General features: G+C 50.8%; 9 protein-coding genes across 9 annotated transcripts; all 9 read right to left on the reverse strand.

The window, feature by feature from the left end:
• Positions 1-281: 281 nt before the first annotated feature.
• BDW74DRAFT_168546 (uncharacterized protein) lies at positions 282-1,854 on the reverse strand (the record flags this gene model as incomplete). Its single annotated transcript, XM_073726851.1, has 5 exons — positions 282-552; positions 622-690; positions 743-1,377; positions 1,450-1,716; positions 1,783-1,854. The coding sequence occupies 5 exons, from the start codon at positions 1,852-1,854 to the stop codon at positions 282-284; spliced, it is 1,314 nt and encodes a 437-aa protein (XP_073582819.1).
• A 5,824-nt stretch (positions 1,855-7,678) lies between these two features.
• BDW74DRAFT_185764 (NAD(P)/FAD-dependent oxidoreductase) lies at positions 7,679-8,884 on the reverse strand (the record flags this gene model as incomplete). The annotated part of the gene is made up of 1 exon (XM_073731110.1): positions 7,679-8,884. One exon carries the CDS (start codon positions 8,882-8,884, stop codon positions 7,679-7,681), a length of 1,206 nt encoding a protein of 401 aa, XP_073582820.1.
• Positions 8,885-9,905: 1,021 nt separating this feature from the next.
• BDW74DRAFT_179186 (uncharacterized protein) lies at positions 9,906-10,476 on the reverse strand (the record flags this gene model as incomplete). Its single annotated transcript, XM_073729398.1, has 2 exons — positions 9,906-10,265; positions 10,330-10,476. 2 exons carry the CDS (start codon positions 10,474-10,476, stop codon positions 9,906-9,908), a joined length of 507 nt encoding a protein of 168 aa, XP_073582821.1.
• Positions 10,477-11,355: 879 nt separating this feature from the next.
• On the reverse strand, positions 11,356-12,907 carry BDW74DRAFT_185765 (amidase; the record flags this gene model as incomplete). Its single annotated transcript, XM_073731111.1, has 4 exons — positions 11,356-11,523; positions 11,602-12,413; positions 12,486-12,587; positions 12,658-12,907. 4 exons carry the CDS (start codon positions 12,905-12,907, stop codon positions 11,356-11,358), a joined length of 1,332 nt encoding a protein of 443 aa, XP_073582822.1.
• A 216-nt stretch (positions 12,908-13,123) lies between these two features.
• Positions 13,124-15,154, reverse strand: BDW74DRAFT_185766 (nucleobase cation symporter-1 family protein; the record flags this gene model as incomplete). Its single annotated transcript, XM_073731112.1, has 7 exons — positions 13,124-13,277; positions 13,320-13,585; positions 13,643-13,947; positions 14,020-14,639; positions 14,711-14,811; positions 14,868-14,952; positions 15,024-15,154. 7 exons carry the CDS (start codon positions 15,152-15,154, stop codon positions 13,124-13,126), a joined length of 1,662 nt encoding a protein of 553 aa, XP_073582823.1.
• Positions 15,155-15,564: 410 nt separating this feature from the next.
• BDW74DRAFT_185767 (uncharacterized protein) lies at positions 15,565-16,855 on the reverse strand (the record flags this gene model as incomplete). The annotated part of the gene is made up of 3 exons (XM_073731113.1): positions 16,563-16,855; positions 16,242-16,507; positions 15,565-16,171 (listed from the first exon to the last, which is right to left on the reverse strand). Exons 1-3 carry the CDS (start codon positions 16,695-16,697, stop codon positions 15,565-15,567), a joined length of 1,008 nt encoding a protein of 335 aa, XP_073582824.1. The 5' UTR covers positions 16,698-16,855.
• BDW74DRAFT_185769 (GMC family oxidoreductase) lies at positions 16,856-18,856 on the reverse strand (the record flags this gene model as incomplete). The annotated part of the gene is made up of 4 exons (XM_073731114.1): positions 16,856-17,566; positions 17,669-18,322; positions 18,353-18,589; positions 18,656-18,856. The coding sequence occupies 4 exons, from the start codon at positions 18,854-18,856 to the stop codon at positions 17,252-17,254; spliced, it is 1,407 nt and encodes a 468-aa protein (XP_073582825.1). The 3' UTR covers positions 16,856-17,251.
• A 202-nt stretch (positions 18,857-19,058) lies between these two features.
• On the reverse strand, positions 19,059-21,243 carry BDW74DRAFT_185771 (uncharacterized protein; the record flags this gene model as incomplete). The annotated part of the gene is made up of 1 exon (XM_073731115.1): positions 19,059-21,243. The coding sequence occupies one exon, from the start codon at positions 21,241-21,243 to the stop codon at positions 19,261-19,263; it is 1,983 nt and encodes a 660-aa protein (XP_073582826.1). The 3' UTR covers positions 19,059-19,260.
• A 1,348-nt stretch (positions 21,244-22,591) lies between these two features.
• Positions 22,592-23,168, reverse strand: BDW74DRAFT_179194 (uncharacterized protein; the record flags this gene model as incomplete). Its single annotated transcript, XM_073729399.1, has 3 exons — positions 22,592-22,753; positions 22,832-22,969; positions 23,061-23,168. The coding sequence occupies 3 exons, from the start codon at positions 23,166-23,168 to the stop codon at positions 22,592-22,594; spliced, it is 408 nt and encodes a 135-aa protein (XP_073582827.1).
• Between the last annotated feature and the right edge of the window lie 547 nt (positions 23,169-23,715).

Below are 23,715 nucleotides of genomic sequence, written 5' to 3' on the forward strand. Positions count from 1 at the left end.
ATGGTTTACCTTGTATGGATATGGCGTTAGCATGTTTATGGTATCGCTAGACTATTGAATCGAATTCCAAGAGGCCTGTCCTCATGGTATATACCAACAGCTGGTAGATAGGGGTTGCGAAGACATGCTGGTATCATTCCCAGTCCTCAGCACCCGACATTGGCTGCGGTCGAGCCTAGCTATGCCCTGGCAGATACAAAGCTTGATTCCTGCTTTGCACCATACATAGGTACCTAGGTAGCCCAATACGTGGACTACTAATAACTGAGAACAGAGATTCTTTACGTAGTATACCTAAAGCCGATATTCTGCTTATCCGTCAAATCCAACCAGTCCTGCCCGCTCATCGGCTCTCCCAGCACTTGCCTCTTCTTGTTCTCCTTATGGCAGAGAACGCCGTACATCGAGATGGCTGTAATAGCAATTCCGTAGCATACAATCATCGCCACGGTGCCGCCGGTGTACACGGGCGCCTGGTCTTTCCGGAACGTTTGGGGACCGATAATATTCCCCACTGCCCAGGCAATGTAGGACCAGGCGTAGAGAACGGTTCTGTTGAGTACCATATTAGGTTTGTTACCTAGATAGACAGGGGGCGGAATTTGGATAGGGGCCACGTACTTTTTTGTATAGCCGGCGATGTTGGCTTGGTAGACCGAAACCAGCGTGACGTAGGGCGCCCAGTATGTGCTGTTTGGGTCAGTCGATAGTACAGCAGGAGAGACGCGGAGAGAAGCCATACTAGAGAATATACAGCCCAACCAACTGCCCGGCAAGGTTATCTCGCGGGAGCGCATAGCACAGCACAGCGCCCAGCAATGGAAGCAGGATAGAAGCGGCGACGAGCGCCGTCCTGTACCGTCTTGTCGTCGCAGCAAGGAAAGACAGGAGGATGCCGGATATCGTGCCCATCGCGCCGGGCGGCATAGCCAGGAGGGAAGTCTGCAGGGCGTCAAACCCCAGACCGGAGATAATGAGCGTGTTGAAGGTCGTAAGCCCGCAATTGGGGACTTGCAACGCGACGATAGCAAACCAAATAAGCCAGCTTTTGGCGTCCGCGAACGCTTCGGAGATCTGCTCCCTTTTCACCGTCTGCCCTTCGACATCCGTGTTTCCTCTGTCAGATGCCTTGCGTGCAACGACGATGTATTTCTCTCGCTGGGACAGCCAGGGCGCATCGAGCGGGTCATCCGGCAGACAGAAATACACAACACCCGCCCAGACTGTCGTCACCAAGCCCAGGAGGAGGAAGATGATCTTCCAGGTTGGGAAAGACACGGTGTGATAACCGCAGACCCATGCGATGAGCCCATTTAGTATCGGTGCGATGACGTTTAGAATGATATTATTCCGCTTCGGCTGTTCTTCAGTTCGATACTACATCGACACAATGAGCGTAACGGCCGGGATTAGGAGCGCCTCAAAGCCACCGAGGAGGAACCGGCAGACGAAGAGTCCGCCGAAGCTCCTGCACTCAGCCATGCGCATCTCCATGATTCCCCAGCAGAGAACGTTGAACGCGAAGAACTGGACCGAGGGCAGGCGCTGGAGGCAGTATGCTGAGGGTCCCATAAACGCAAGGCCGCCAAAGAACGGAGCTGATCCGACCCAGGAGTATTGGGCTCCTGTTAGATTGAGGTCGTCGCGGAGGTTGTAGATTGCGGCGGCGGAGATGGCTGTCTTGTCGAGGCCTGAAAGGGTCGCGCAGATAAACAACTGCCGCACCACGCCGGTTCAGCTGGTATAACGTAGGTTGATGAACAATGGGAAGGGTGGGCATACCACTGGAATAAGTCGCCAGTCGACCCAACGCATGAGCTTCTTCTCCTCGTCCTGCGACCAGCCGTCTCGCATTGCATCTTGGTATTCGGTGATAATACCCGCTGCGATATCGACATCCTTGCTGTCGGCATTGACGGCTTTGATGGCAGCTCCGGTGGTACAGGCCAATTTGGCCTGTTGTGTAATGTTCGTCGACATACTTGCATTCTCCCGCCGGAGAAGATGCACGTCCGAAACGCCCGTTGAGCCAATATAGAAGGTGAAAATGCCGGGGACGTACTCGAGCGAGTTTGTACTGTTGACCTGCTGGGCGCTGCATTGTATGGTCGACATACTGCCTGACGTCGCGCTATTAGGGCTCGCACTATGGCTGGAAGATCCTAGCAAAGGCGATTGTTCATCGTGAAAATCTGGCATGGATGCCATAGGCTCTGCCTGCAGAAACCCGACGTCTCCCTGGACATGACCGTTCATTCTCTCTGGTCGTTTTCTCGGCCCAAGACCCTGATCGAAAGTACAAGCCTGCTCGAAGCGGGTACATCGGTGACATGGAGGCCCACATGCCATATCACAGGTCACCTTTCGACGGCGGCAAGCATCACAGGGCCGTGACTTGCGGGACTTGTACGGGCGTCCTGTTCTAGTACCTGTCTCCATATCTAGCTCTACGTGGTGAGAACTTCGATGCGGAAGAGCGAGCCGGGGCGGGGGAGAGGGTGTCTTCAACTCGAACTCCAATCCTGATAAGTGCTTATCTTTGATTGAGATTTACACGGTAGATGGACTTGATAACGCAACTCCTTGGACATCTATTGGTCGCTTAACTGCTCTTCCTTGTCCGCAAGTGCCTTCCAGCGCGGGTTCTCCAACATCTTTTCCACCGCTTCGCCGGACATTGGGAGAAGTGGGAGTCGGGGGCACTCTCCATAGCCAAAACGTCCATTGAGAACCTTTTTCATGCCTGCAATCTACATTTGTGCTGGTTAGATGCGAGACCATCTCACTCCGTCCAAAAGTGACACTTACTACAATTTTCAACGCAATGCCATCCGCCAGGGAAATCAGGTTTTGCAGCTCCCTTGCTTCCCCTTGGGACTTCGGATCGTGGCACAGTCTCCACAATTCCACGCAGGATTTCTAGTAAAGTCAGCCCGGACAAGACTCGAACAAGAAAGCCATTAGTCTACTCGCCGGAAAGATATTCGCCAGCCCAGTGATTGCGCCCGCCGCGCCGACCGAAACGGACGGGAGAAGAAAGTCGATAAAGCCGTCGATAGCGCGGAAGGGGAAGCCGAATTGGCGAGGATATCTTTCCTGAAATTCGGCTGTACCAACTTCTGCTACGATTTGAGTGAGCTTGCCGACATTCGCGCATCTAAAACATAGTCAGCTCATGGTGCCGCTTAGGTAGAGTATGCGATTGAGCCGTCACTGCCACGGTAGGTAGGTAGATGTACGTCAGCTTCACGCCACAGATATTACCGGATTGCTTGATGATCTCCAGGATCAGGTCACTATCCATGTCAATTCCACCAGCTAAGCAGGAAAGTTGTAGATAATTCTGCCGCTGTCAGTAATAGACGAGACCTCGAAATCGGGTAGGTGCAGGGGCACACACACTGGCACAGGCGATGCCTTAGCAATACCCACGAAGTAAGTTCTAATAGAGGCTGTGTCCGAGAGTAAAGCACCAGCGTAATAGCCCGATGGAACAATCATGACATAGTCGACACCTGCATTCGCAGCATCGTGGCAAAGCTCAATCGACTCGCGTGTAGATGGGGCCCCGGCGCCAGCGAAAATGGGGACATGATGCAGGCCAACTTCATCTAGAGCCGAGCGGGCTGCGCTGATGAGTCCAGCTCTTTCGTTATGTGTCTGGACGCATGATCCGTGAGCGACAAAGCTGTAAAAAGATGGTCAAAGAGGTACAAACCAGATGAACAGCCTCCCCCATGGTCCCTGAGACGACGGGGATCGTGCCCGCTTCTGCAACAACTAATCATGTCAGATATAAAGTCAATCGTTGGAAATCGCCAGCTGATACATTGTACATGTCTTTTAAAGGACTCGATGTCTATGGTCTACCGTTAGAACATCCTTACTGCAATGATACTGGCGCCCAGACCGAGGTCTTGATTTTCCTCAAAGAAACAAGGTAGAGGTGTGTATATCCTGCTGGAAGAGGTCTCATGGTGTTTGGTTTCAGTATCGGCATGGCTTTCATACGCTCGATCTCTTGGTAAATTGTTTCCCAGAAAGAATAATACGTACATAATATAGATACATATACATGCCTTATCGAACGCGGCCAACGTGCTGGATATCTGATAAGCGGCGTATCTTCCGTAGATACGGTAGAGACCCTAAGCATTACGATATCAGTTGGCCGCTCTTGAAGATACAATCAATCAAGGGCCATGCTTATCTACCCTATTCAACTTAAGGACCTGTAGTTGAGCCAATAGCATGAGCATCGTGCAAGGAATATCATTCTAGTAGCGATTGTGTTGAGACTGGGGAGGATAGCTACTGTCGACTCTATTGTACATCCTTGCCTTTTTCCATATAACCTCCCAACTCTGCCTATCACCCCGAGTCATGGTCGGATCATCCTCCGGATCGCCTCTCGGAATCAGCCGAGCAAAAAAACAGTTGAACACGCTGGTCAATGCCACGCGGACATTGCCTTTGAACTTATAGAGGTATTTTGGCATCTTGCTAGGGTCTTGCTCCGGGTCTCCTGCAACAACGAACCCACGCTTAGGCAGCGGATGATGATCAAGCGACGACTGAATCGCAGCCTTATTCGCGTACAAGAACACATCACGCCGCAAACCAGGCAGTACCTCTCCATTCTCACGCATCACTCGAAACCCGATATACAGGTCATTCAGTACCGCGCCATCAAGCGTCTCCTTATCCTCAATCCACTGGATCTTCCACCGCTGCCTGAGAACCGTCCCAGAGAGTCTCTTCACGGCTCTGGAGTAAGCTAACGCTAAGCTCTACACACGCCGCAAACTGCTCCTGGAAGTGCCTCCACGCCCCCTCATCATCATAGCAAGTCCGGAAGCACACAAAGCCCCAGCTAGCTTCTGGGTCCCGCACAAGTATACCCTCAACCTCATGCACAGACGGCAACCGACTAGCCCACTGCATATTCTTTCGATCGTCCACAGAGATCCGCGTCCACATCGCACTCACGCCCCAGCATCCACGCTCATGCCTATCCGTGCCTTCCAGCGCACCCACCGCCTTTGTCTTATGGGTGCGCCACGCATTTTTTGTAGTCACGCATTTTTTGTAGTTTTTTAAATTTTGAAGTTCTTTAACCTATATAACCGCATAACATGTTTAATTTTTATAAAAATTATAAAACTTAATTAAGTAAAGCTGTTGCTATTACCCTATTTAAAGAAAAACTAAACATTATAAAAATTGCGCGAGAATTCATGGTGTCTAGCACGATAATATAAAGCTAGATTAAAAAAGTAAAAATATTAATAACTTTTATTATAATAAAAAAAATATTTTATAGTTATACCAGGAAAAGGCCTTAGTTAACTAGATTATAAAAATATAAGCTTAAAACCTCCCGCTTACTGCTTTTATTATAAAGGTGTGGGTAAACCAGGCACTTGCCCGCGCGGGGTCTCTGGATAAGAAGGTTAGTAAGATATAGCTATATTAATTTAAGAAGTATATACTAGCATACCTAGGTCTTGCACTAGTAAAGTAAAAAAATTAAAAAATTAAGATATATTTAAGTAAAAAATACAGGGCTTTTAAAATACTAATATTATTAGCTAGAAGTTTTTTTCCGCGGTATTCCTGCCTGCCTTGTATATAACTTTAATAAATATAGATTTTAACCAGGCCAGGGGCAGGCTTGCAAGGTTTTTAGTAAATTAAACTACCCTAATCTTATAAAGGGTAAACAAGGTAAAATTATTACTATAGTAAAGTATATTTATACTAATAATTAGCTTATAAATTTATTTTTTATTTTTAAAGCAAGCAAAAGCCATATAAAATACTAGTATTAAGGTAGCAAGGCCTTACTAGCTAGTACTATTACTATAATCTTATTAAATAAATAAATATTAAATAAACTCGCGCTTGGCTGGCTAATTTAATTTAACCAGGCTATAAAGAAGTGTATAAGAATAAATAAAAAGTATTACTTAATATTTAATAATTATAGCTTGCACTTTATACTTAAATTCTTATAATACTGCAAGAATAATAGTATTATTCCATTTAAATTTTTTTTTATTTAACTTACCTTTGCCAGCCGCTTAACAAAAAGCTGTTTCTTAATTATAAGTAATAATTCTAGCTTTTAAATAATAACTTATTATTCTAGGGTGGTAGGTAATACAGGAAGACTAAGTTTTAATAAGTTATTATATTAATACGCGCGAAGGTATTCTTATAATAAATTATTTAAAAAGTATTTAGGGATCGCGGAATCTAGCTAGTTAATAAAGTATAAATTATTAAGTAGCTTTATAATAAGCTAGTAATCCCTAATATATTTATACTAGAGCTCCGCAGGAGTTATATACCACCTTTATTATTATTTTTTAATATTAAGAATAGTTCTCTAGTAATAATTAACATGCTTATAAAAAATAAAGTAAAGATTATAAAGAATATTACTAATATTTTAAATAAGGTAAGGTAAAATTTAACCAAGATCTTTTAGCACTAGATATTAAAGCTGGAGGAGTTATAAATAACACAGGAAGTAATTTATAAAATACACGCTATATAAAAGTCTTAATACTAAAATTATACTAGGTATTAAGTTAAACTACTATCCTAAAATAAGATTATAAAGGTTTATAATATAATTTAGTTAATAAGTAACTATAAAGCTAAAAATCACGCGGCGGAGGAGAGAAATCTAGTAAAGTAATTTAAAAAAGTTTATAAATATAAGCCTACCCAGCGCCCGCAGGAGAATATTTAGCAGGTAATTAAGAATAAAAAATATACTATAAAAATAAAAAAAGACTTTTAAATTAATAAATAATTATATTTATTATTATATAACCTTAAATTTTAAAAAACTATAGAAAATGCGTGACTACAAAAAATGCGTGGCGCACCCATAAGACGAAGGCGGTGGGTGCGCTGGAAGGCACGGATACCCAGCGCCGCACGGGCATTCTTGATCGCGGCGCGGTCCCGATCAGTCTCCGCCACGCGCTTAACATCCACGCACAGCGTGCGGATCTCCGCCGGCCACCGGATCCCGTCGAGCATCTCCTTGTCGCCGGTTTCCATGTGGTATGCTGTGCCGTGGCAGATGAGCCATGCCTCCTGGCGCGTGAGGTCGTCGGTTGCGATTGCCTTGTCGGTTAGCGCGTCATAGCTCAGTCCTGTGTATTTCTTGCAGAAGGCATTTGAGTCGGCGAAGGGGTGCCGGTGGAGGAGCTTTTGGCGGTCGGCGAAGGTTAGGGTGCTTGGGTCTTCGAGGCCCCGGGTCCATGTTTCGATTGTTTCGGCTGAGGGGCTCTTTGGGGGTGGGCGCATGAAGATCCCGTTGTGCCACATTTCTAAGCGAGCGTTCCTTACTTCAAACGGCTTGGTGTGGAATCAGCAACGCCTGGAGTAGTACTAATCAAGTATGTGCAAAAGTTAGCTCTCAATTTTCAATAACAAGTCCGGCTCTTGATCAGGTACTGTTCGAAGGCCTTGAATGCATCGCGCATATCACAGAGTCCAAGTCTTTATAGTATTTTGATTGATATAATTAGACGGTGGTATAGAATCCGCTCAAGAACTCAACATTAGGTACGAATATCATGACTAACTACTTCAAAATAGAAAACAGTATCATAGAGAAAAAGCACTACACATATGCCCTCAACAATACCAAACAGGATCAAGCAAGCGTCGGCCCCCTTACATCAGGATCCGCAGCCCTAAACACCTCCTCCTTCCCCCCAACCGGTGGATAAATCAACACGCCATTAATATACCTCTTGACCTCCTTCGCCTGCAACCCCGTAAACCTCACATCGCGCTCCCACCCCTCCGTAACAACCGCCCCGCTAGGTCCAAGATCCAGACACGTGCCATAGTACTTCTGCTGATAGGGCTTTAGCTCCAAACCCAGCAAGTCAGCCGCCGCATTATACCCCGCGAAGCGTCCCAGCACCATAGCGTGCTGGCACGACATGAGCGCGTAGTGGGCTGACCCGTTTGTGTCGGCGTATGCGGCGTCGCCGGTGACGAAAATCTCTTTTGCGTCTGGTGCGCGGAGGGTGCTGTCGACGTGGGTTCGGCCGAGGGGGTCTCTTTTGCCGGGAATGAATTTTGTGAGGGGTGTTGCTTCGAGACCGGCTGTCCAGATTACGGTGTTAGAGGGGATTTGTTCGCCGGTTGAAAGGGTTACGCCGTTCTGGGAGATTGAGGAGACGGCGGTGCCGAGTTTCAGTTCGACGCCTTGCTCTTCTAGCGCGGCGAGGATTGCTGGTCGTGGGTTGGAACCGAGTTCGGGGCCGATCTGCTCATTCCTTTCGACCACAATCACACGGATATCCTCTGTTCCGAGAAGAGACCGGAGTCGGGCAGGAAGCTCGGCTGCGATTTCGATGCCCGTGAATCCGCCGCCTGCTACGACGACGGTATTCCCGGCCGGGCTTGCGGACTGTTGCGCTAGGCCTGCTAGATGGTCTTCGAACTTTGCTGCATCGTCAAGGGTGTCGATACTGAATGCGTGCTCGTCTAGCCCCGGGATAGCTGGTTTCCGGAGACGGCTTCCGGCCGCGAGAATGAGGCGGTCGAAAGCCAGGTCTTGGTGCGTTCCATCTGGCTTCAGGATATCCACTATCCTATTGTTGAGGGCGATGGACGTGACAGATCCTTGAATAAATTGAATGCCGACTTCGTTGAAGAGATTGTCAAGCGGGGCACTCATATTCTTCGCACCGGATTCGTAGAGGCGAGGCCGTACGACGAGTCTTGGTTCAGGTGAGATAACAATGACTTCGATGTCGTTGACTTTGCTGAGTTCGATAAGACGTTTTGCGGCGAGGGACGCCCACATGCCGGCGAAGCCGGTGCCGATGATGACGATTCGTTGCATGTTTGCAAAGTCGCTTAGTCGGTTGTTATAGTGATAGCAGCCTCGCTGAATGCAAGACTTAGTCTGATCACAAGGATCCAAGAGAGTTTTCCCTGCGTTAACCAGGTTCTTAAGTACATCTATCGGCATTCCGTGAGGCTCTATCGGGAAAATTTAGGGTTACACAAAGGCAATAGGCTATTGGGCGGGGACCGGGATACCCGGGTGGGTCCCCAGTCTATTGCCGCAGTCCCGCTATCCCGAGCAGCCGGCACGAACCACACGGAGCCGAATGCAATCTTGGTACACGTAACTCCGTGGCAGTTAAGTCCCAGGATGCCTGATTCGCCTTGTCAAGCCAGTATCAAACATACGATTGTTCGGGTCCGAGGATGCAAGCCGACGCCCTATGGCATCAAATTGTTTATCAGACCTATGCTACACTGTGAAGGGACAAGTATGGATGAGTCGATCCCTTCACCTGGGGGTATGTTTGTGCGTGTTTTAGATGAGATTAAAAAGGGTTCCTCACCTGATCCAGGAAGGGGCCTCTTTGATGTCCCAATTGTTCCTTCACATCGCCTTGATCTTTTGGTAACAAAGGCCTTTATACATATGACGGTTACCGGGTTTGCACGCAATGACGACAACGCAATCGAGTTAAGCGCATTTGGAGCTAAAATAAACGATTTTATGTTATTTTTTTACAAGGGGAGCATGCAGATCCTATGAGTGTTGGATGTTTGGGATCTGCTTTTGGCCTTCGGCTGATCGTCGATGTTCTATGCGTCCCAGGACTAGAAACAAGTCTTGTACACCTTGGTAGTATATCAACTGATGCAGCTTTACGGTATGGAAGTCTACTAAACCGAAGCTATAACAAGCTAGCTAGTTCTTCTAGATACCACTTGGCCTATTATTATATATTTTTAAACGCAAGGGTTTGGCGAGGAAAAACTCAATTCCAATGGCTCAGATAACCGCCCATGGTCGCCTGTGTCGAGACGGAAAGTCTCTGCCAAAGAAGACACATCATGTCTGTCTAGGAAGCCTTTAAGCCACGCACGATCAAGCAAGGCCCTGACCAATTGCGCTGGCTATACGCCCCATTCTTGCTCGCTATCATCTCCATGAACCCATCGCGGTGCTCGCGCTTTAGCTCGCCAACCCTTAGCAGTTCCAGGTCCATGCCCTCGAGCTGAAGCTTCTCGATGTCGGCCGTCAGGCACTCGTATTCGATTCTATAGTACCTGGTTCCATGCCTATCCGTGCGCAGTGGCTTTTGCTTGCCCATGAACCACCGCTCGCATAGCTTGCTTTGGTGTCCATGCAGAACGAGACCGTACCAGATGCGGCGCTCCTCGTATTGGTTGTTCGCATTCTTGGTGGTTTCTGGATCATCCTGCAGCATGGCAATGTACACCCGTGTAGTCCCCCGAATCGTTTGGGTTATGGGTTGGCTGGACCATCGCAAGGAGGCGCTCGTACCACGCTGCTTTCTGGGGCTGTTGATGGGGAAGCTCGGATGGAAATTTGTGTTTGCTTCTGGATGAGACGTCGAGGATCTGCGTGGCCTTTTCGGCGGTCTCGGGGTGTTTCTCGTTGTAAGACATGGTAGACTGAGTTTCCAATAGGTTTGGGAGCGCGGTTCGGTTGTTGAAGAGAATAGTAGGCAAGCGTTGGCTGGATTGGAAGGTGCTTGTGGTATGGTAGGGAATAGTTCAAATGTCGTAGGGATATGTTGAGGCTTTATATATTCGCTCCATCGGTATTGCGGATCACAAATAATACTGCTTTGTCTGATGAGGTGAAAGAAAAAGGTCCCTGATTTATTGTGGCCTTCGGTCGTATTCACTGGTTTTACCTATCTGACTTTATTGTTATTTCCTTGTATTGCAACAGTGGAAGGATCAGTGTGTGAATGCGTCCTTGTCTGCTCTTGTATTCACTGGTTCAGTCTATTTGGCTTCGTTGTTATTTCCTTGCATTGCAACAGTGAAAGGGTCCGTGTCTGCCTTTACACATTGTGCCTAACCTAGGCACATTAGGTAGATAGAATTTTGCACACCACCAAGGCCAGTGAACCAGAGTGTTAACAATCAGCGTATCCTGGGATTGTGTCTGAGGAAAACCTGCTTTTTATCTGTAACATTTCTGGTTGGCCTCGTGGCGAACAGATGGATTTCCGGCAATCCAACCAATACTCCAACCAATATGATAGATACTTAATCTTCACAAGAAGTGGAGTTAGCATTGACGCCCACAGACGGCCAATTGATTGTGCACACCCTGCACTCTATGTAGGGAGAAGGTACCACTGTACCTACCTAGGTAGGACAATCCAGGTGTTTCAAGAAGCCGAGACTCAATTTGAGGGTTGATTTTACAGCTGGATAAGGAGATAGCCACGGTAGCAAGATAGGGATGGTATGGTGAGATGCACTTCAAGTTAGCCTGTGGTTAGACGCAATCACCATACTGGACTTCCAAGTTTACAGGGCAGAGTTCCACCCACCCTCCTCCTCAAAAAGCTTGCCAACAACCTCAGCAACCTCTAACAACTGCTCGTCCTTGTATCTCGCCGCCACCAAGCTCACACCCACCGGCATTCCATTCTCGCCCTGAAACCCGGGGACGTTCACAACGGGTGTATGCAATGCCTGAAGTAAACAGATCAGCCAACCACTCTAAACCAAAAATAACCACAAACAGGACTAAGCTAGGTAGAAGATACATACCGTCCACATCCCATTAAACGCCGCAGACCCCGTACTCTCATTCCCCAGGGGCGCCTCATCAACCACACTCGGCGTAAGCAGCGCATCGTACTGGTTAGCAATAGCGTCAATAACAGGGCGTAGACCCGCAACGCCATCGAACGCCTCCAGTTCCTGTTTATGCGTCCACCCGTTCACGTTCTCGACCTGGTTCGCCAGGAACGTCTGCAACCTGCTCTTGTCGATGCGGTACTCAGGTAGGAACGTTGTTCTCCCGTCGGACGCCATGATCTTCGCGTGCCAGTCGGGCATGTTCGCGAACTGCTGTGGAAGGTCGACGTCCGTCACGGTTGCGCCGTGTGCTTCAAGTAAAGCGCGCGCCTTGTCCATTGCGGCAATTGTGCCGGGGCCAGCGAGATGCCAGACAGGCCCCTTGACGAATCCAATCTTCATGCCCTTCAACCCGTCCATCTTTCTCACCCCCTCGTCATCCCTAATCCCGAGCACACCCGCCAATAACCGTAGATCTGCCATAGACCGAGCATACCAACCCAAGGTATCAAGCGTCAACGAATAAACCTTCTGCCCCTCACGACTAACAGCGCCCCAAGTCGGCTTGAACCCATAGATCCCATTAAACGAGCCAGGCCGGATAATGCTGCCGCCCGTCTGTGTCCCCAGCGCAAATGGGACGTGGAAGTCTGCGACTGCGGCGCCGGAGCCCGAGGAGGAGCCGCCGGGTGTGCGAATTGGTTTCGATGGAGGGAGGGAATGTGGGTTTATGGTCTTGGGACCGATTGTTGTGCTGGCGAATTCGGTTGTTTGGGTTTTTCCTAAGTCCATCGGTTGAGATTAGGGTTTCTGGAATGATGAAAGAGGGGAGATGCGGATTGGGACGGGCGCACCGAATATCAATGCGCCTGCAGCACGTAGGATCGCGATGGATGCGGCGTCCACGGGGACGAGGCTGTCTTTGTAGAGGGGGGAGTTGTGCTCCGTTGGCATGTCTGTTCCAGTCTGGTTAATCCCACCATATCCCGCTTTCGGCCGAGAGCCATGACGAGAAGGGTCACGAACCTTTCGTGTAGATGACATCCTTGACACCGATCGGAATACCATGCAGCGGCCCTCGTTTATCCGCGGGAACTTGATCTAGCTTCCTGGCTTGTTCGAGCACGGCCTCGGGGTTCAGGTACGCCCATGCCTGCACGGTCGGTTCGCGGTCTTCGATCCGCGAGAGGAGAGATTTCGCGTAGGTTTCGACGGTAAGCTCATTCTTCTGAACAAGATCCAGGGCTTGCGATGCTGATAGTCGATAGGGTTCCATGGCGACAATGATATACGCGGTTAGGTGAGATAGAGAGAAAGCGAAGAGTGGCGTGTGCGGCGCGGTGCGGGGATCTACATTAATAAATCGGACCAAAGCCGACCCCTACTACCCCAATTCCCCAATTCTGGCTTTGGTGGCGGGGTACAGTCCTTATCGGTTGTTATCTTCGCTCTGATTGCCGAGATCAAGCCCTATCTATGAATTGATTTCCCATCAAACACTCATCTTATCGCCCTTGTCCATATCCCTCGAACCCTTCGGCCCCTCCGAAACCACCACCCCCACCACCACATCCCGTTCACCATCCAGGAACCCATTCCGCCCCTCTTTAGCCAGATACTCCCACCCCCTGCCTTCCGTTCCCATACTAGTTCCATCCCCATCTGGAAAAGCCCTCGGCTTCACAAACCAAAATACCACCGCATACGCAACCCCCGCAACAACGAACGTCAGGATCCAGCCCATCTTGAACATATTCTTCGCGGCAGCGTTCACGGATTGAGGCTGGTACTCACCAACTAGACCCGGTAGGCCAAGTGCAACACCAGCAATCCACGCAAAGACAGCGAGGTAGTTCACGCCGGACCAGAACCAGTACAGACTCCCCTTCGATGTGTTGTATAGAGACGGAACGTGGATGTTTCCTTTGCGGGAGATGTAGTCTGCTATCACAATCTATACATAATCAGTCAGCAACCAATCCACAATATAAGTGGTATGCAGGGGGCATACAGCACAAAGCGGCGCCATAAAAATATTATAACTGCCCAAGAAAGACAAAAAATCACCCGCACTGGCCAGGAGTTTCCAAGGCACAACACAGATCCCCAAGATAGCGCAAAGGACCTGCCCGCGTCTGATTGTCAAGAACCGCGGAAACAGACCCGTCATATCGGCCCCGAAGGGGATCGAATTGCCCCCGAAATTCGTCCCGAATTGGCTAATCAGGAAGCTGAATGCAACCAGCCACACGGCGCACCGTGAGGCGGGCGTCCACTCGTGGTCCAGGATTGCGGAGAGGAGGTCCCAGATGTTCCCTACACTTTCATCAGCAAGCCACCTATAAAATAAAAAAGAGCCAAGAGAAGGAGGGGGAAGGGGTGTAGTACAATACGCGGTCCCCCACTTCCCCTGAATACTCGCCGTACTCGCGAGTCCCAAAAAGAACACCACAACCTTGGAGACGAACACCGCAACGCCCTGCGGCCAGCCCGCATCACTCGGTCTCTTGCAGTACCGCGCCAGATCAGGCTGGTTGACGAGCATGGGGCTCAGACTGCCCATGATCACATTAATCCCGTCCATGACGGCCCATCCGAGATTCGTCCCTGGGCTCGCTGAACCCGACGCAGAAGCAAGATGTATACTCCCCATCCCCGCCCCATTTGCAATACACCACCCAAACAGCCCAAATGTAACGAAGGGCATAACGATTCCCTTGATGCTAAACAGCAGATGGATTTTCGTCGGGTGCACGAAGCAAAACGGGAGCTCGGCGAGCCACACAATAAAAAAGCAGAGGAATTGCTGTGAGGTTACGTCTGCGGATGCTGGCAGGGAATTGGCGAAATTGGTCCACCGGTGCCCGAACATACACCGCAGCATTACGGAGAGGAGGTTCGCGCCGTACATGCTTTGGATCCCGTACCAGACTATGCAGACGGCGGCGCGGATGAAGATGAAGAAGTAGGAGCCGTAGAGGCCGAATGTGGAGCGGGCGAGGACGGGGCTGGCCGTTGGATAATTGGTTAGTTTACGGGCATGAGGGAGGAGAGGGGAGTTCGGAGAAAGGGGAAGTACAAGCCGATGTGGTATGTGGCTCCTGGCCGTGCCATGGCTGTTACGCCGAGGGCTGCGATGAAGGAGCCCAGGCAGCAGGAGATGAATGCTTGGGACCATGTCTATTCGCAGAGTTAATATCAAGTCCTGGGGACTTGGTATAGGTTGGGTGCTGTACCAGGCCGGTCGCCACCAAACTGGCCGCGACATTCCACCCCGTAGCCCCGAATGCGACGGAGAACCAGAAGAGAGGGAGGTTATACCTGATACATTGTCTCGTCAGCTCCACGATTTCAATGAGGATACATCGAGTGGTAGTGGGGAATGTGCTTACCACGTCCATGTCCTCTCCTCGGGGTACGTCGGCTCAAGATCCTTATTCGACCACCGCCCGTTGCCAGTGGATGCGTGGTTCTCGGGTGCTGGCTCTGTCTCGAGGAATCTGATGAAGCGACGGGCGGCCATTGTGATTGCGCGACACGACTACCAACACCAGAATTCGGTGCCAACAACCACGACCACGAATTCCAGATAGGTAGCTCTCATATAGGGCTACGTTATCAGTTCCAGACATGGACCTGTCATGGTGCATGATAAGAAGCTTAGCATGCAGGATTTGGCTTGAGCTAGGGGGTCTAGGCACGAAGGGACTGGCCCGATAAGGAGCAACAAGACTGGGCTTTGCTAGTTATCGCTGATCACACCAGTCTCTAGCCACAGGGTTGATACGTCGGACATCCGATCTTGATAAGGGCAATAGCTCTCAGCATTGATCCTGTAATGACTCGGAGGTCCGATCACATCTTTATCTTGAGCATTGCTCACGAACAGCATGTCGTTGCATTTCTGGGTTTAGGGCTATAGCATCAGATCAATCACTTCTCAGCCTGCGCAAGAACCCCCCTCCTATACGGAAACCCCTCCCTGAAACACTCCGCAATCTCCGTCCTCGTCGCAACCCAAACCCCCTCCTTTTGGCTAATATACTCCACAAACTCCTGCAGCGCCTTGAATCTCCCAGGACGCCCAATAATCCGACAATGTAGACCGATCGTCATCATCTTGGGAGCACCCTCCTCGCCCTCTTGGTACAGGACATCAAACGCATTCTTCAGATGGGTCAGGAATCCATTAGGGTCTCTGAATCCGGATCCAGGGACATGGAATTTAAAGTCGTTGCAGTCGTAGCTGTACGGTATCATTAGGCACCCTTTTTGCTCGGAGGCTGGGAGGTCAGATTCAGAGGAGAGGTCGATCCAGTAGGGGACGTCGTCGGCGTAGGTGTCGCTTGCCCAGAGGAGGTCCTCGCCCATCTCCTTGTACACCTGCGGGACGAGGGTTCGGGAATGCGGAGATGGACGTCCGTAGTACCAGCCCTTCGGCGCGTACCCAGTTAAACTCTTGAGAGACGTAATGGCTTTCCGAATATAATCTTTCTCCTTCTCAACACTGAAATCGTGATAATTCACCCAGCGGTACGCACTGGCCGAACACATTAGCCCCTTCACCTCCAAACCTCGCAGCCAAGCTAAACCAACGGATAATAACGTACTGACTCGCAACATCATGCCCCTCCTGCACACACCGCTTCGCAACATCCGGATTATGTTCTAGAGCCCTCGCAACCGCATAGAGCGTAAACTTCATGTTATGTTTGCTGAAGAGACGGAAAAGCCGCCACCACCCGGCGCGCGAGCCATACTCGTACTCGCTTTCGGCGTTGTAGTTGCGCTCATTGATGCTCTGCGGGCCTGTGGGGTTTTCGCGCAAGTTTGATTCGGAGACGCCGTCGCCTTCGAGGACGGAGCGTTCGCCGCCCTACGTGCACAGAAGAGATTAGCTTATGGACATGGTGCTGGGAGGGGTGAGGTACCTCTTCATAGTTAATCACGAAGCTCACGGCGATTTTGGCGTTGTTGGGCCAGGTTAGTTTTAGCCCGGACTCGCCGTAACCGACGAAGTCACGGCTGTAGGCGTATTCTGGGTGGCCGTAGTAGGTTTCGGGCATGGTGGTGGTTTTAATTAAATGATGCTGATAGTTGGTGGTGATGCTAGTAGACGTGCTGCTATTTACCAACGTCCGGTATATGTATCTCCTGTTGGCGTCACGGCCGAGCTTATCGGTGATGCTAGGGAGGATCTACTCCAACGGCGGTGCCGATCACGGTGGTCCGATAGGTGTGTCTGATGCAATATGATAGGAGATATGATAAGAGGATGTTGGAGTAGAAAGTAATATTGCGGGGATGATAAGGATTCGATATGTACTTCAGTACGATAGGTAGGATCTCTTCCAAGGAATGCGAGTAGCCTCATGTAGAAGATTATGGTTGATTACGGTTATAATCTATTGAGGAGGATCGGTAAACGATAAGACATAGCAACATTGGGAATGCATCGACGGAAGGAAGGGTTTTGGAAAGCGGTCGAATCTGCTTTATTGAAGGGTAAACATGTCCATCATATAGGTGATTGATCTGCCTTATGTTGGCATGCGCACTGTCGTTCAGATGCGAAACCGAGTAGTCAAACCCCGGCGCCCTTGATAATATCCGCCGCGCTCTACGCAACCGCATAAACCGTCGCCATGATTTTCGCATGTGGAACAAGCGGGATGACACTTGCATCCACAATGCGCAGATTACTTGTACCGTAAACCTTCAGATCCTGATCAACAACGCCCCCATCGTTAAAGGGCAGCATGGCCGCTGTACCACAGGCATGGTGCGCGGTCGACGCCATGATTTCGCGTAGTTTCGTCTTGATCGTCTCAGTATTTTCGGGTTCAGGCGGCGCCAGGGCAAACTGTTCGAGGGACGGCGAGGTGAGGAGTTCCTGCGCCGCTTGTACGTGGCCGGCTAGGATTTCGATGTCCGCCTTGTTGGTGAATAGGCCCATGCCGATTACTGGGGGAGCATCGGGAACCGTAGAAGTGATATGTACGTTTCAGCGAGAGAAGGGGAAGCTGAGCATGAGAACAATCATGGCAAACTTGTCGGGGTACATGCCGATTATGCTGTACGCGGAGCCTTCGTTGGCGGAGTTGAGGAGGGAATTTGTGACTTGTTCACATGCGCTTTTCGCGCTCTCATCGATGACATCGGTAACATCCAACCGAGTGAATGCGAGCGCGCCGATACCCGGTTGCATGGTTGCCAGCGCGGGGTTGTCTTTGAGGGGCACCGGCATAACGGCCATCGGATGATTCTGCAGGTGCTCTCCTACGCCGGGACTGTGCAGAACGACGCTGATGCCGAGTGTCTCCAGCCTCCTCTTGTCGCCAATCCCAGAGAGCTCCAGCAGCTTTGGAGTGTGGAGAGCGCCAGCTGCCAAGATCACTTCTTTGCTTGCTTCAACAGTAGTAAGTGATCCCTCGCGATAGACTTCGACACCAAACGCTTTGACGCCCCCATCTTCTCGAGTAAAGAGAATTCTCCTAATTGTTGCTTCAGTGACGATGGTGACGTTCGGACGCGACCTTGCTACAGCGCCGTACGTGCTATCGGCACTACTTCGAGTTTCGCTTGTAGGATCGATGGTCGCCGTAAAGGATCGCATTCCGACCGTTTTTTCCTCGCCTAGAAAGTCGCTGGTCTCTGCGTACCCCACCTCCGGGTGCGCATTATACCAGGCCTAGGCCAGCGCGTTGTGCTTCCCGACAACCAAAGCCGGCTGGATAAATTTGATGATCCCGCTTTCCGACCATCCGGGGGTGGTGATTGACTTTTCAAGATACGGCTTGAATGTCTCCCAGTTCCAGTTGGGGTTACCGAGCTTCGCCCAGACATCGATTGCAGCTGGTGACGGTGGCGTCAGGACAAGGCCGTTGATAGCAGAGAAGCCACACAGAAGCTTTCCAGCAGGATGGTCTAGGGTACGATCATTAATTCGGCCTGGGTACTGTTGATCACAAACAACGTACAACGAGTATTAGGGCCATGGTGGTGAGCTTGCCTGAGGCACGACCTGCGACTTCCAGTCGAGGTCCGACCCGGGGAGAGTCATGAAAGCGAGCGGGTTCTGGATCCTTGGATCCGACGTAGCATCAGGACCACTTTCCAGTACGGCAATACGCGCTTCTGAGTCTTCGGCCAGGCGCGCCGCAAGAACCAAACCCGCAGTGCCGCCGCCTACGATGATGTAACCTGCAGAAGGAATAGAAGTCATTTTGTTCGCGTGAAGTGAGGCAAAAAGTATAATGGGCGAGTACTGTCAAGATAGGCGACGGCCTTTATCTCTTGAATGATCGGAATATCCGGACGGTTGTGTAAGATAGATCCCCGCAGGCGCAGGCAAACGGGATATTGGTTCAGGCATCTGAACAGCCAAACAGGGTGCGGGCTTGGAACAGTTGAGCGAGGTAACAAATGGGAAGTCAACCTAGTTGGGCACATGCATCGATAGCTATTGAAGCCGCGCTATGTCAGACTTCCCCGCAGACTAGGTGGGATGTGAGCCGGGGTTAGGATCAACCGACTAGTGCGAAAATGTAAGCAGGATCTTCAAAACTCCTGCCATGGTGAGGCTTGAACATAGTGCCCGGGGCACAGGCCATGTTTCAACGCTGCTTATCAGCCAGTGCTATTTTCCCCGCCGGGTCCTTCCAAGAGTATGCCGCAGTAGTGGTCGAGCTCGTCGAGGCTGGTCGGGGTAAGCTCCATCATGGCGGTAGGGTCAGTTGGGTCATCACCCATGCAAGGCTGTCCTGATGCTGCGATATCACGACAGCCCTGCCAAGATAAAGATAACGGTGTAGCCGGTTCTGTCGCAACACCTTCTATGGGGCTGTTAAGCTGGGCGTCAAAGATATTCCACACAGCCCATGGATCGCCCGATGACGGGAAGAAGTCGAAATCCTCGACACTCGGCGGCGGGCAGGCTGATTCGTCGCGATCCAAACCCACTGCTCGCTTGAACATTTGCAGCCACTCGGGGTTGTCGGCGGGCGACTGGTTCCACAAGTCCTCATCATCATACAGGATCCGCCGTCCGGCGGCTTGTATCGCAGCATCGGTAACGGGCTGGTTTAGGGCCTGTGCCTCACGAACGAAGTTGGTAAGATCGACTGTAAAGTGATTGAACGGCGATCGCTTCGCACCGCTTGGCAACAAGGCTAGTGTGCTTGGTGCAATATCGGGATAGCGTAGGTTGTTGGGGAGGTTGGATGCGCTGAATGGATCTGGTGTTACAGCCTCGATGCCGATGAGGTACGGGGGCATGGCATTTTCAACGGCAAATGCGACCGACGGGTCGAGGCCCCTCGATCCTTTCCAGTCCTTCATAAGAGCGCCCTCTTTAAAGTGCTGTGCAAGATGCTCGTTTCGTGATGACCATGAGTGGAAGCTCGTGTCGCAAAGTCCGCACCGAGAGTTGATGCTATCAACCTGCGACCTCCAACTTTCCATTGCAGGCTGGAACTGGCTTACCCCGTGCACCAGGCGCAGGTGCTGAACGAGGTGGTCCTTTCGATAGAATGTCCGTAAAACGCCGGGTTTCTCCTGGCATCTGGTATAAGAGTGCGACTCGATATGTAGGTCATCAGGTTCGGGGTGGTCGCAAAAGGCGCAACGCTCCGTTCCGTCGTGATCGGGATAGGTTGGGCCGGCCGGACAGCAGGTGTAGCTTTCCAACGAAAGATGCAGTGTCTTCTCATGTCTCGTCCAGTCATACTTGGTCCGGAATGTATCAGTACAGAATGTGCATTGATACGGGCGTGGGTCCTGTCGTCTTGCCGGCTTCTTCGGGAATACTGTAGCTCGCTTCCGCCGCCTTCTGCGTCGCGGCGCTTCGGTTGCATAGAAGCGGGTAAACGAACCAGCGGAGCTATGAGAGCCGATGCTTTGAGCCGACGAAACCGAGTTGTTCGAGATGATTGAGCCGGATGCATTCGACGAGGCTGCTGATCGAGCGTCGCTTGGCGTCGAATGCTGCGAGTATCGGGTGTACGGGTCCTGCTGTACAAAGTCACTCTTGACAACCGCACCCATAATGGCATCCAATGTGGCAGCTTCAGCTTCGGGGGGCGAGTTTTTCCACCTCTCCATCGGGCTCATGAGGCTCAGTTCCCCCTCCAAGGGCTGTTTGATGTTAATAGGTCGAGCACTGGGGCTGAGCAGCGGATTTAGAGACATCGTTTTGTTCTTGCGCCGTCTCCGCGTGTTGGCGAACCAGGTCGATATCTGGGTAAGAGTCAGTCCCGACCGATCAGACAGCTCTAGCTTCTCTTCTTTGGTCGGGTACGGCTTGTCGCGATGCTGGTCAAACCATCGTTTCAGGACCGTGACCCCGTCCGGCTTTCTCTCTCCTCTTGGCTGATGCTCAACATTGCCATCCCATCCGCCCAGATCTACATTCGAGGCGTTCAGGTCGATAGAGCCGTTTAGGTCATGCGCATGCGCAAGAAAGCCGAGTGCGGAGTAGGCCTCGGCACCAAAAGAAAGCGGCGGGGCGGGAACGAACTCCGACGACGACCAAATGCCATTGGAGTTGTCTATTAGAGCGGAATCTGCAGTGAGTAACGCATCCTCATAGTGGTCCGAGCTTTCGAGTGTCATTCCAGACAAGGATGATGGGTTGCAGGGAATGCGGGATAGACGCGGAGGATGAGGAAAAGTTGGAGACGATCGCAGCCAGACAACGGCAGAGTCACGTGCCATGTCGCGCCTTTGCGGTTTCCTTTTTGGGACAACACCACGCAGACCCGTGGACCCGCTCAAGCGACATCGGACGTCACTTCGAGACAACTTTTTCGATGATGCTCTCGCGTTCAACAGTATTTGGCTCTAAGAACAACAAATACACTTTCCATTTCATTCAGTGATCTTCTCCGCGACCATTGAGATATACATTGAACGGCGAGCACGATCTGAAAATCTTTCTGGGTAAATTACCAAGTAGGTCAAATACGGATTGATCAACCAATGACCGCTTTCGTTTCTATTACTCATGCTCCAGCTTTTGAACCTGATATTGACTCTGACCGTTATGACCGATATTGCATCCCTCGACATGAAGTGATTAACCCCCACCACTGGGCACAGTAGCCAGCCTGAGGATACCTGGCCAGGAACTGCTCGGCTTTCTATAGGGTTAGCCAGGCACAAACCCTGAAGATACGGTACCATATCCAATGAACAGTTCCCTTCACTGATGCATCGTCTCAAGGCAAGTGCTAATATGCTAGCTACTGGATTCGGCAAAATTCTCGACCCAATTGGTTTGGATGACTATTGTTCGTCCCAGACATCCTTCAGCAAGAACTAACATGTGCTTCCGTACTACACACTCCGAACGTTTCTAACTACCCTTTGATTTCTCATAGGTACGGGTAACCGAATCCCAACCAAGGGAACTCTTTCCCTCCAGAGATCCATGGCAAAAAAATCCAGCTAAAAAGCACATATGCTAAAACCACGCAACAATCATTAGAGTGTCTGTCCATGCCTCTGTATGACCGTTAAAGATCCTCTCAGCCTGCTGAACTTGTTCCTGCATCCCTAATGGAGCTGAATCCGGAGTCCCTAAATGCCTTGCATGCTGCAGGAAGCGGCCAAGGTTCTACATATAGCAGTAAAGTCACAACACCGTACAATCAGCCCGACGGGAGTACCTGGACGACATGAAAAAGAAGAAAGAAAGAGGGCGGGGAACTCACGGTAACCACCACAGCCGTCTGTTCAAGCGCGGGCTTGAGCTGGGATATATACCATTTCAGTATATCCATCACCGCGTCACCGTGTAGGGCGGGCATGATGCTCTTCCAGGTCTCAATGAGCTGCATACCCGCACAGGGCGTACAATCAGCACATTCCTTCCAAGGTTTCAGAGAGAACGACAGGAGTCTATAAAAGTCACCTTGGCATACTTCCTGGGCCTTCACCGTATCCTCCTTAGACTCGATCTTCAAGATCTCAGGCATGGCAGCCACCAGGGCCCCGAGGGCCCGTCAAACCGCCGCTCGATCGTACCCAGGGTAGCCGCTATGTTTGATGAATAAGGGGACCTGAAAAGGGAGCCATTATCCGGCACAACGACATTGAGGAGTTGATTGTGGACTTGGTAGAACTAAATGGGACGTTGTGGAATCTGGTTAGAAACAGGGCACTGGGTAGGGGGACTAGATCCCAACGCAGATATGCCTACCTGGGTAAATGCGGCCGCAGTCACGTCGCTTTGGTAGATTGTCCCAGCGGGATTGTCTGGGTCTTGCACGGGGCGGGAGAGCATGGGGGCCGCGGAGCCGGCGAGCATGTTGAATGATGCGATTGCAACGATGAGAACCTGGTGGCAGAGAGGATTCATATTATTAGTACTACGATACGTTATACTATCTGGGGCGACAACATATTTGGGTTTGTTGGCGGGCGTCAACCCCGTCCAGGGCTTCGGCGCCTGCTTTGATGGAGTTCGAGTGCATAGCCAGGAGAGGGAGGCCCGCCCAGAACGAGGACCAAGCGGAGAGGGGCTTTTCAGCGGCCATTTTGCGTGGTGAAAATCGAGTAAGATATGGACTTAATGGGTGAAAGGAAAACGGACCAGGGGCGAGAGGAACAATGAACGGACCTCCAGCTTTTGTAGGCGTCAGTAGCAGGTTGCGCCTTCCTTTCTGCACACTATGCATTACCTTTCGTCACCCTGCTTCATTCCTGCAGCTTCTTGATAGTTTGTGGGCTACAACTGAGGGCAATGCATCTGTGGCTGCCTGAATTCGCTGACCAGCGTGCGCCATTGCCGGATTTCCTGTAGCTTTTGCCCACTGTGAAGGGCAGATCTGATCGGCTGTGGATACCCATTGCGCAGACCTCTGTGATGCCACGGCCCAGTCCCAGCTGACAATCTACTATCCGGATCTGTCGTCGCATCATTCCTGCCTCCCATGGGCCCAAACACTTGGTCTACCGCACCACGGATGCCCATATCAGACGTCTCGAGTCAATGCTATGTGATGCGTACAGCTCTTCAGGGCGTCACAGAAGCCTGCTACGTACCCAGGACAGTGCAAGAGCACTCATACTACGGTAATCCAT

The sequence above is a fragment of the Aspergillus multicolor genome, assembly GCF_047715735.1.
Source record: "Aspergillus multicolor strain CBS 133.54 unplaced genomic scaffold BDW74scaffold_16, whole genome shotgun sequence".
Classification (NCBI taxonomy): Eukaryota; Fungi; Ascomycota; class Eurotiomycetes; order Eurotiales; family Aspergillaceae; genus Aspergillus; species Aspergillus multicolor.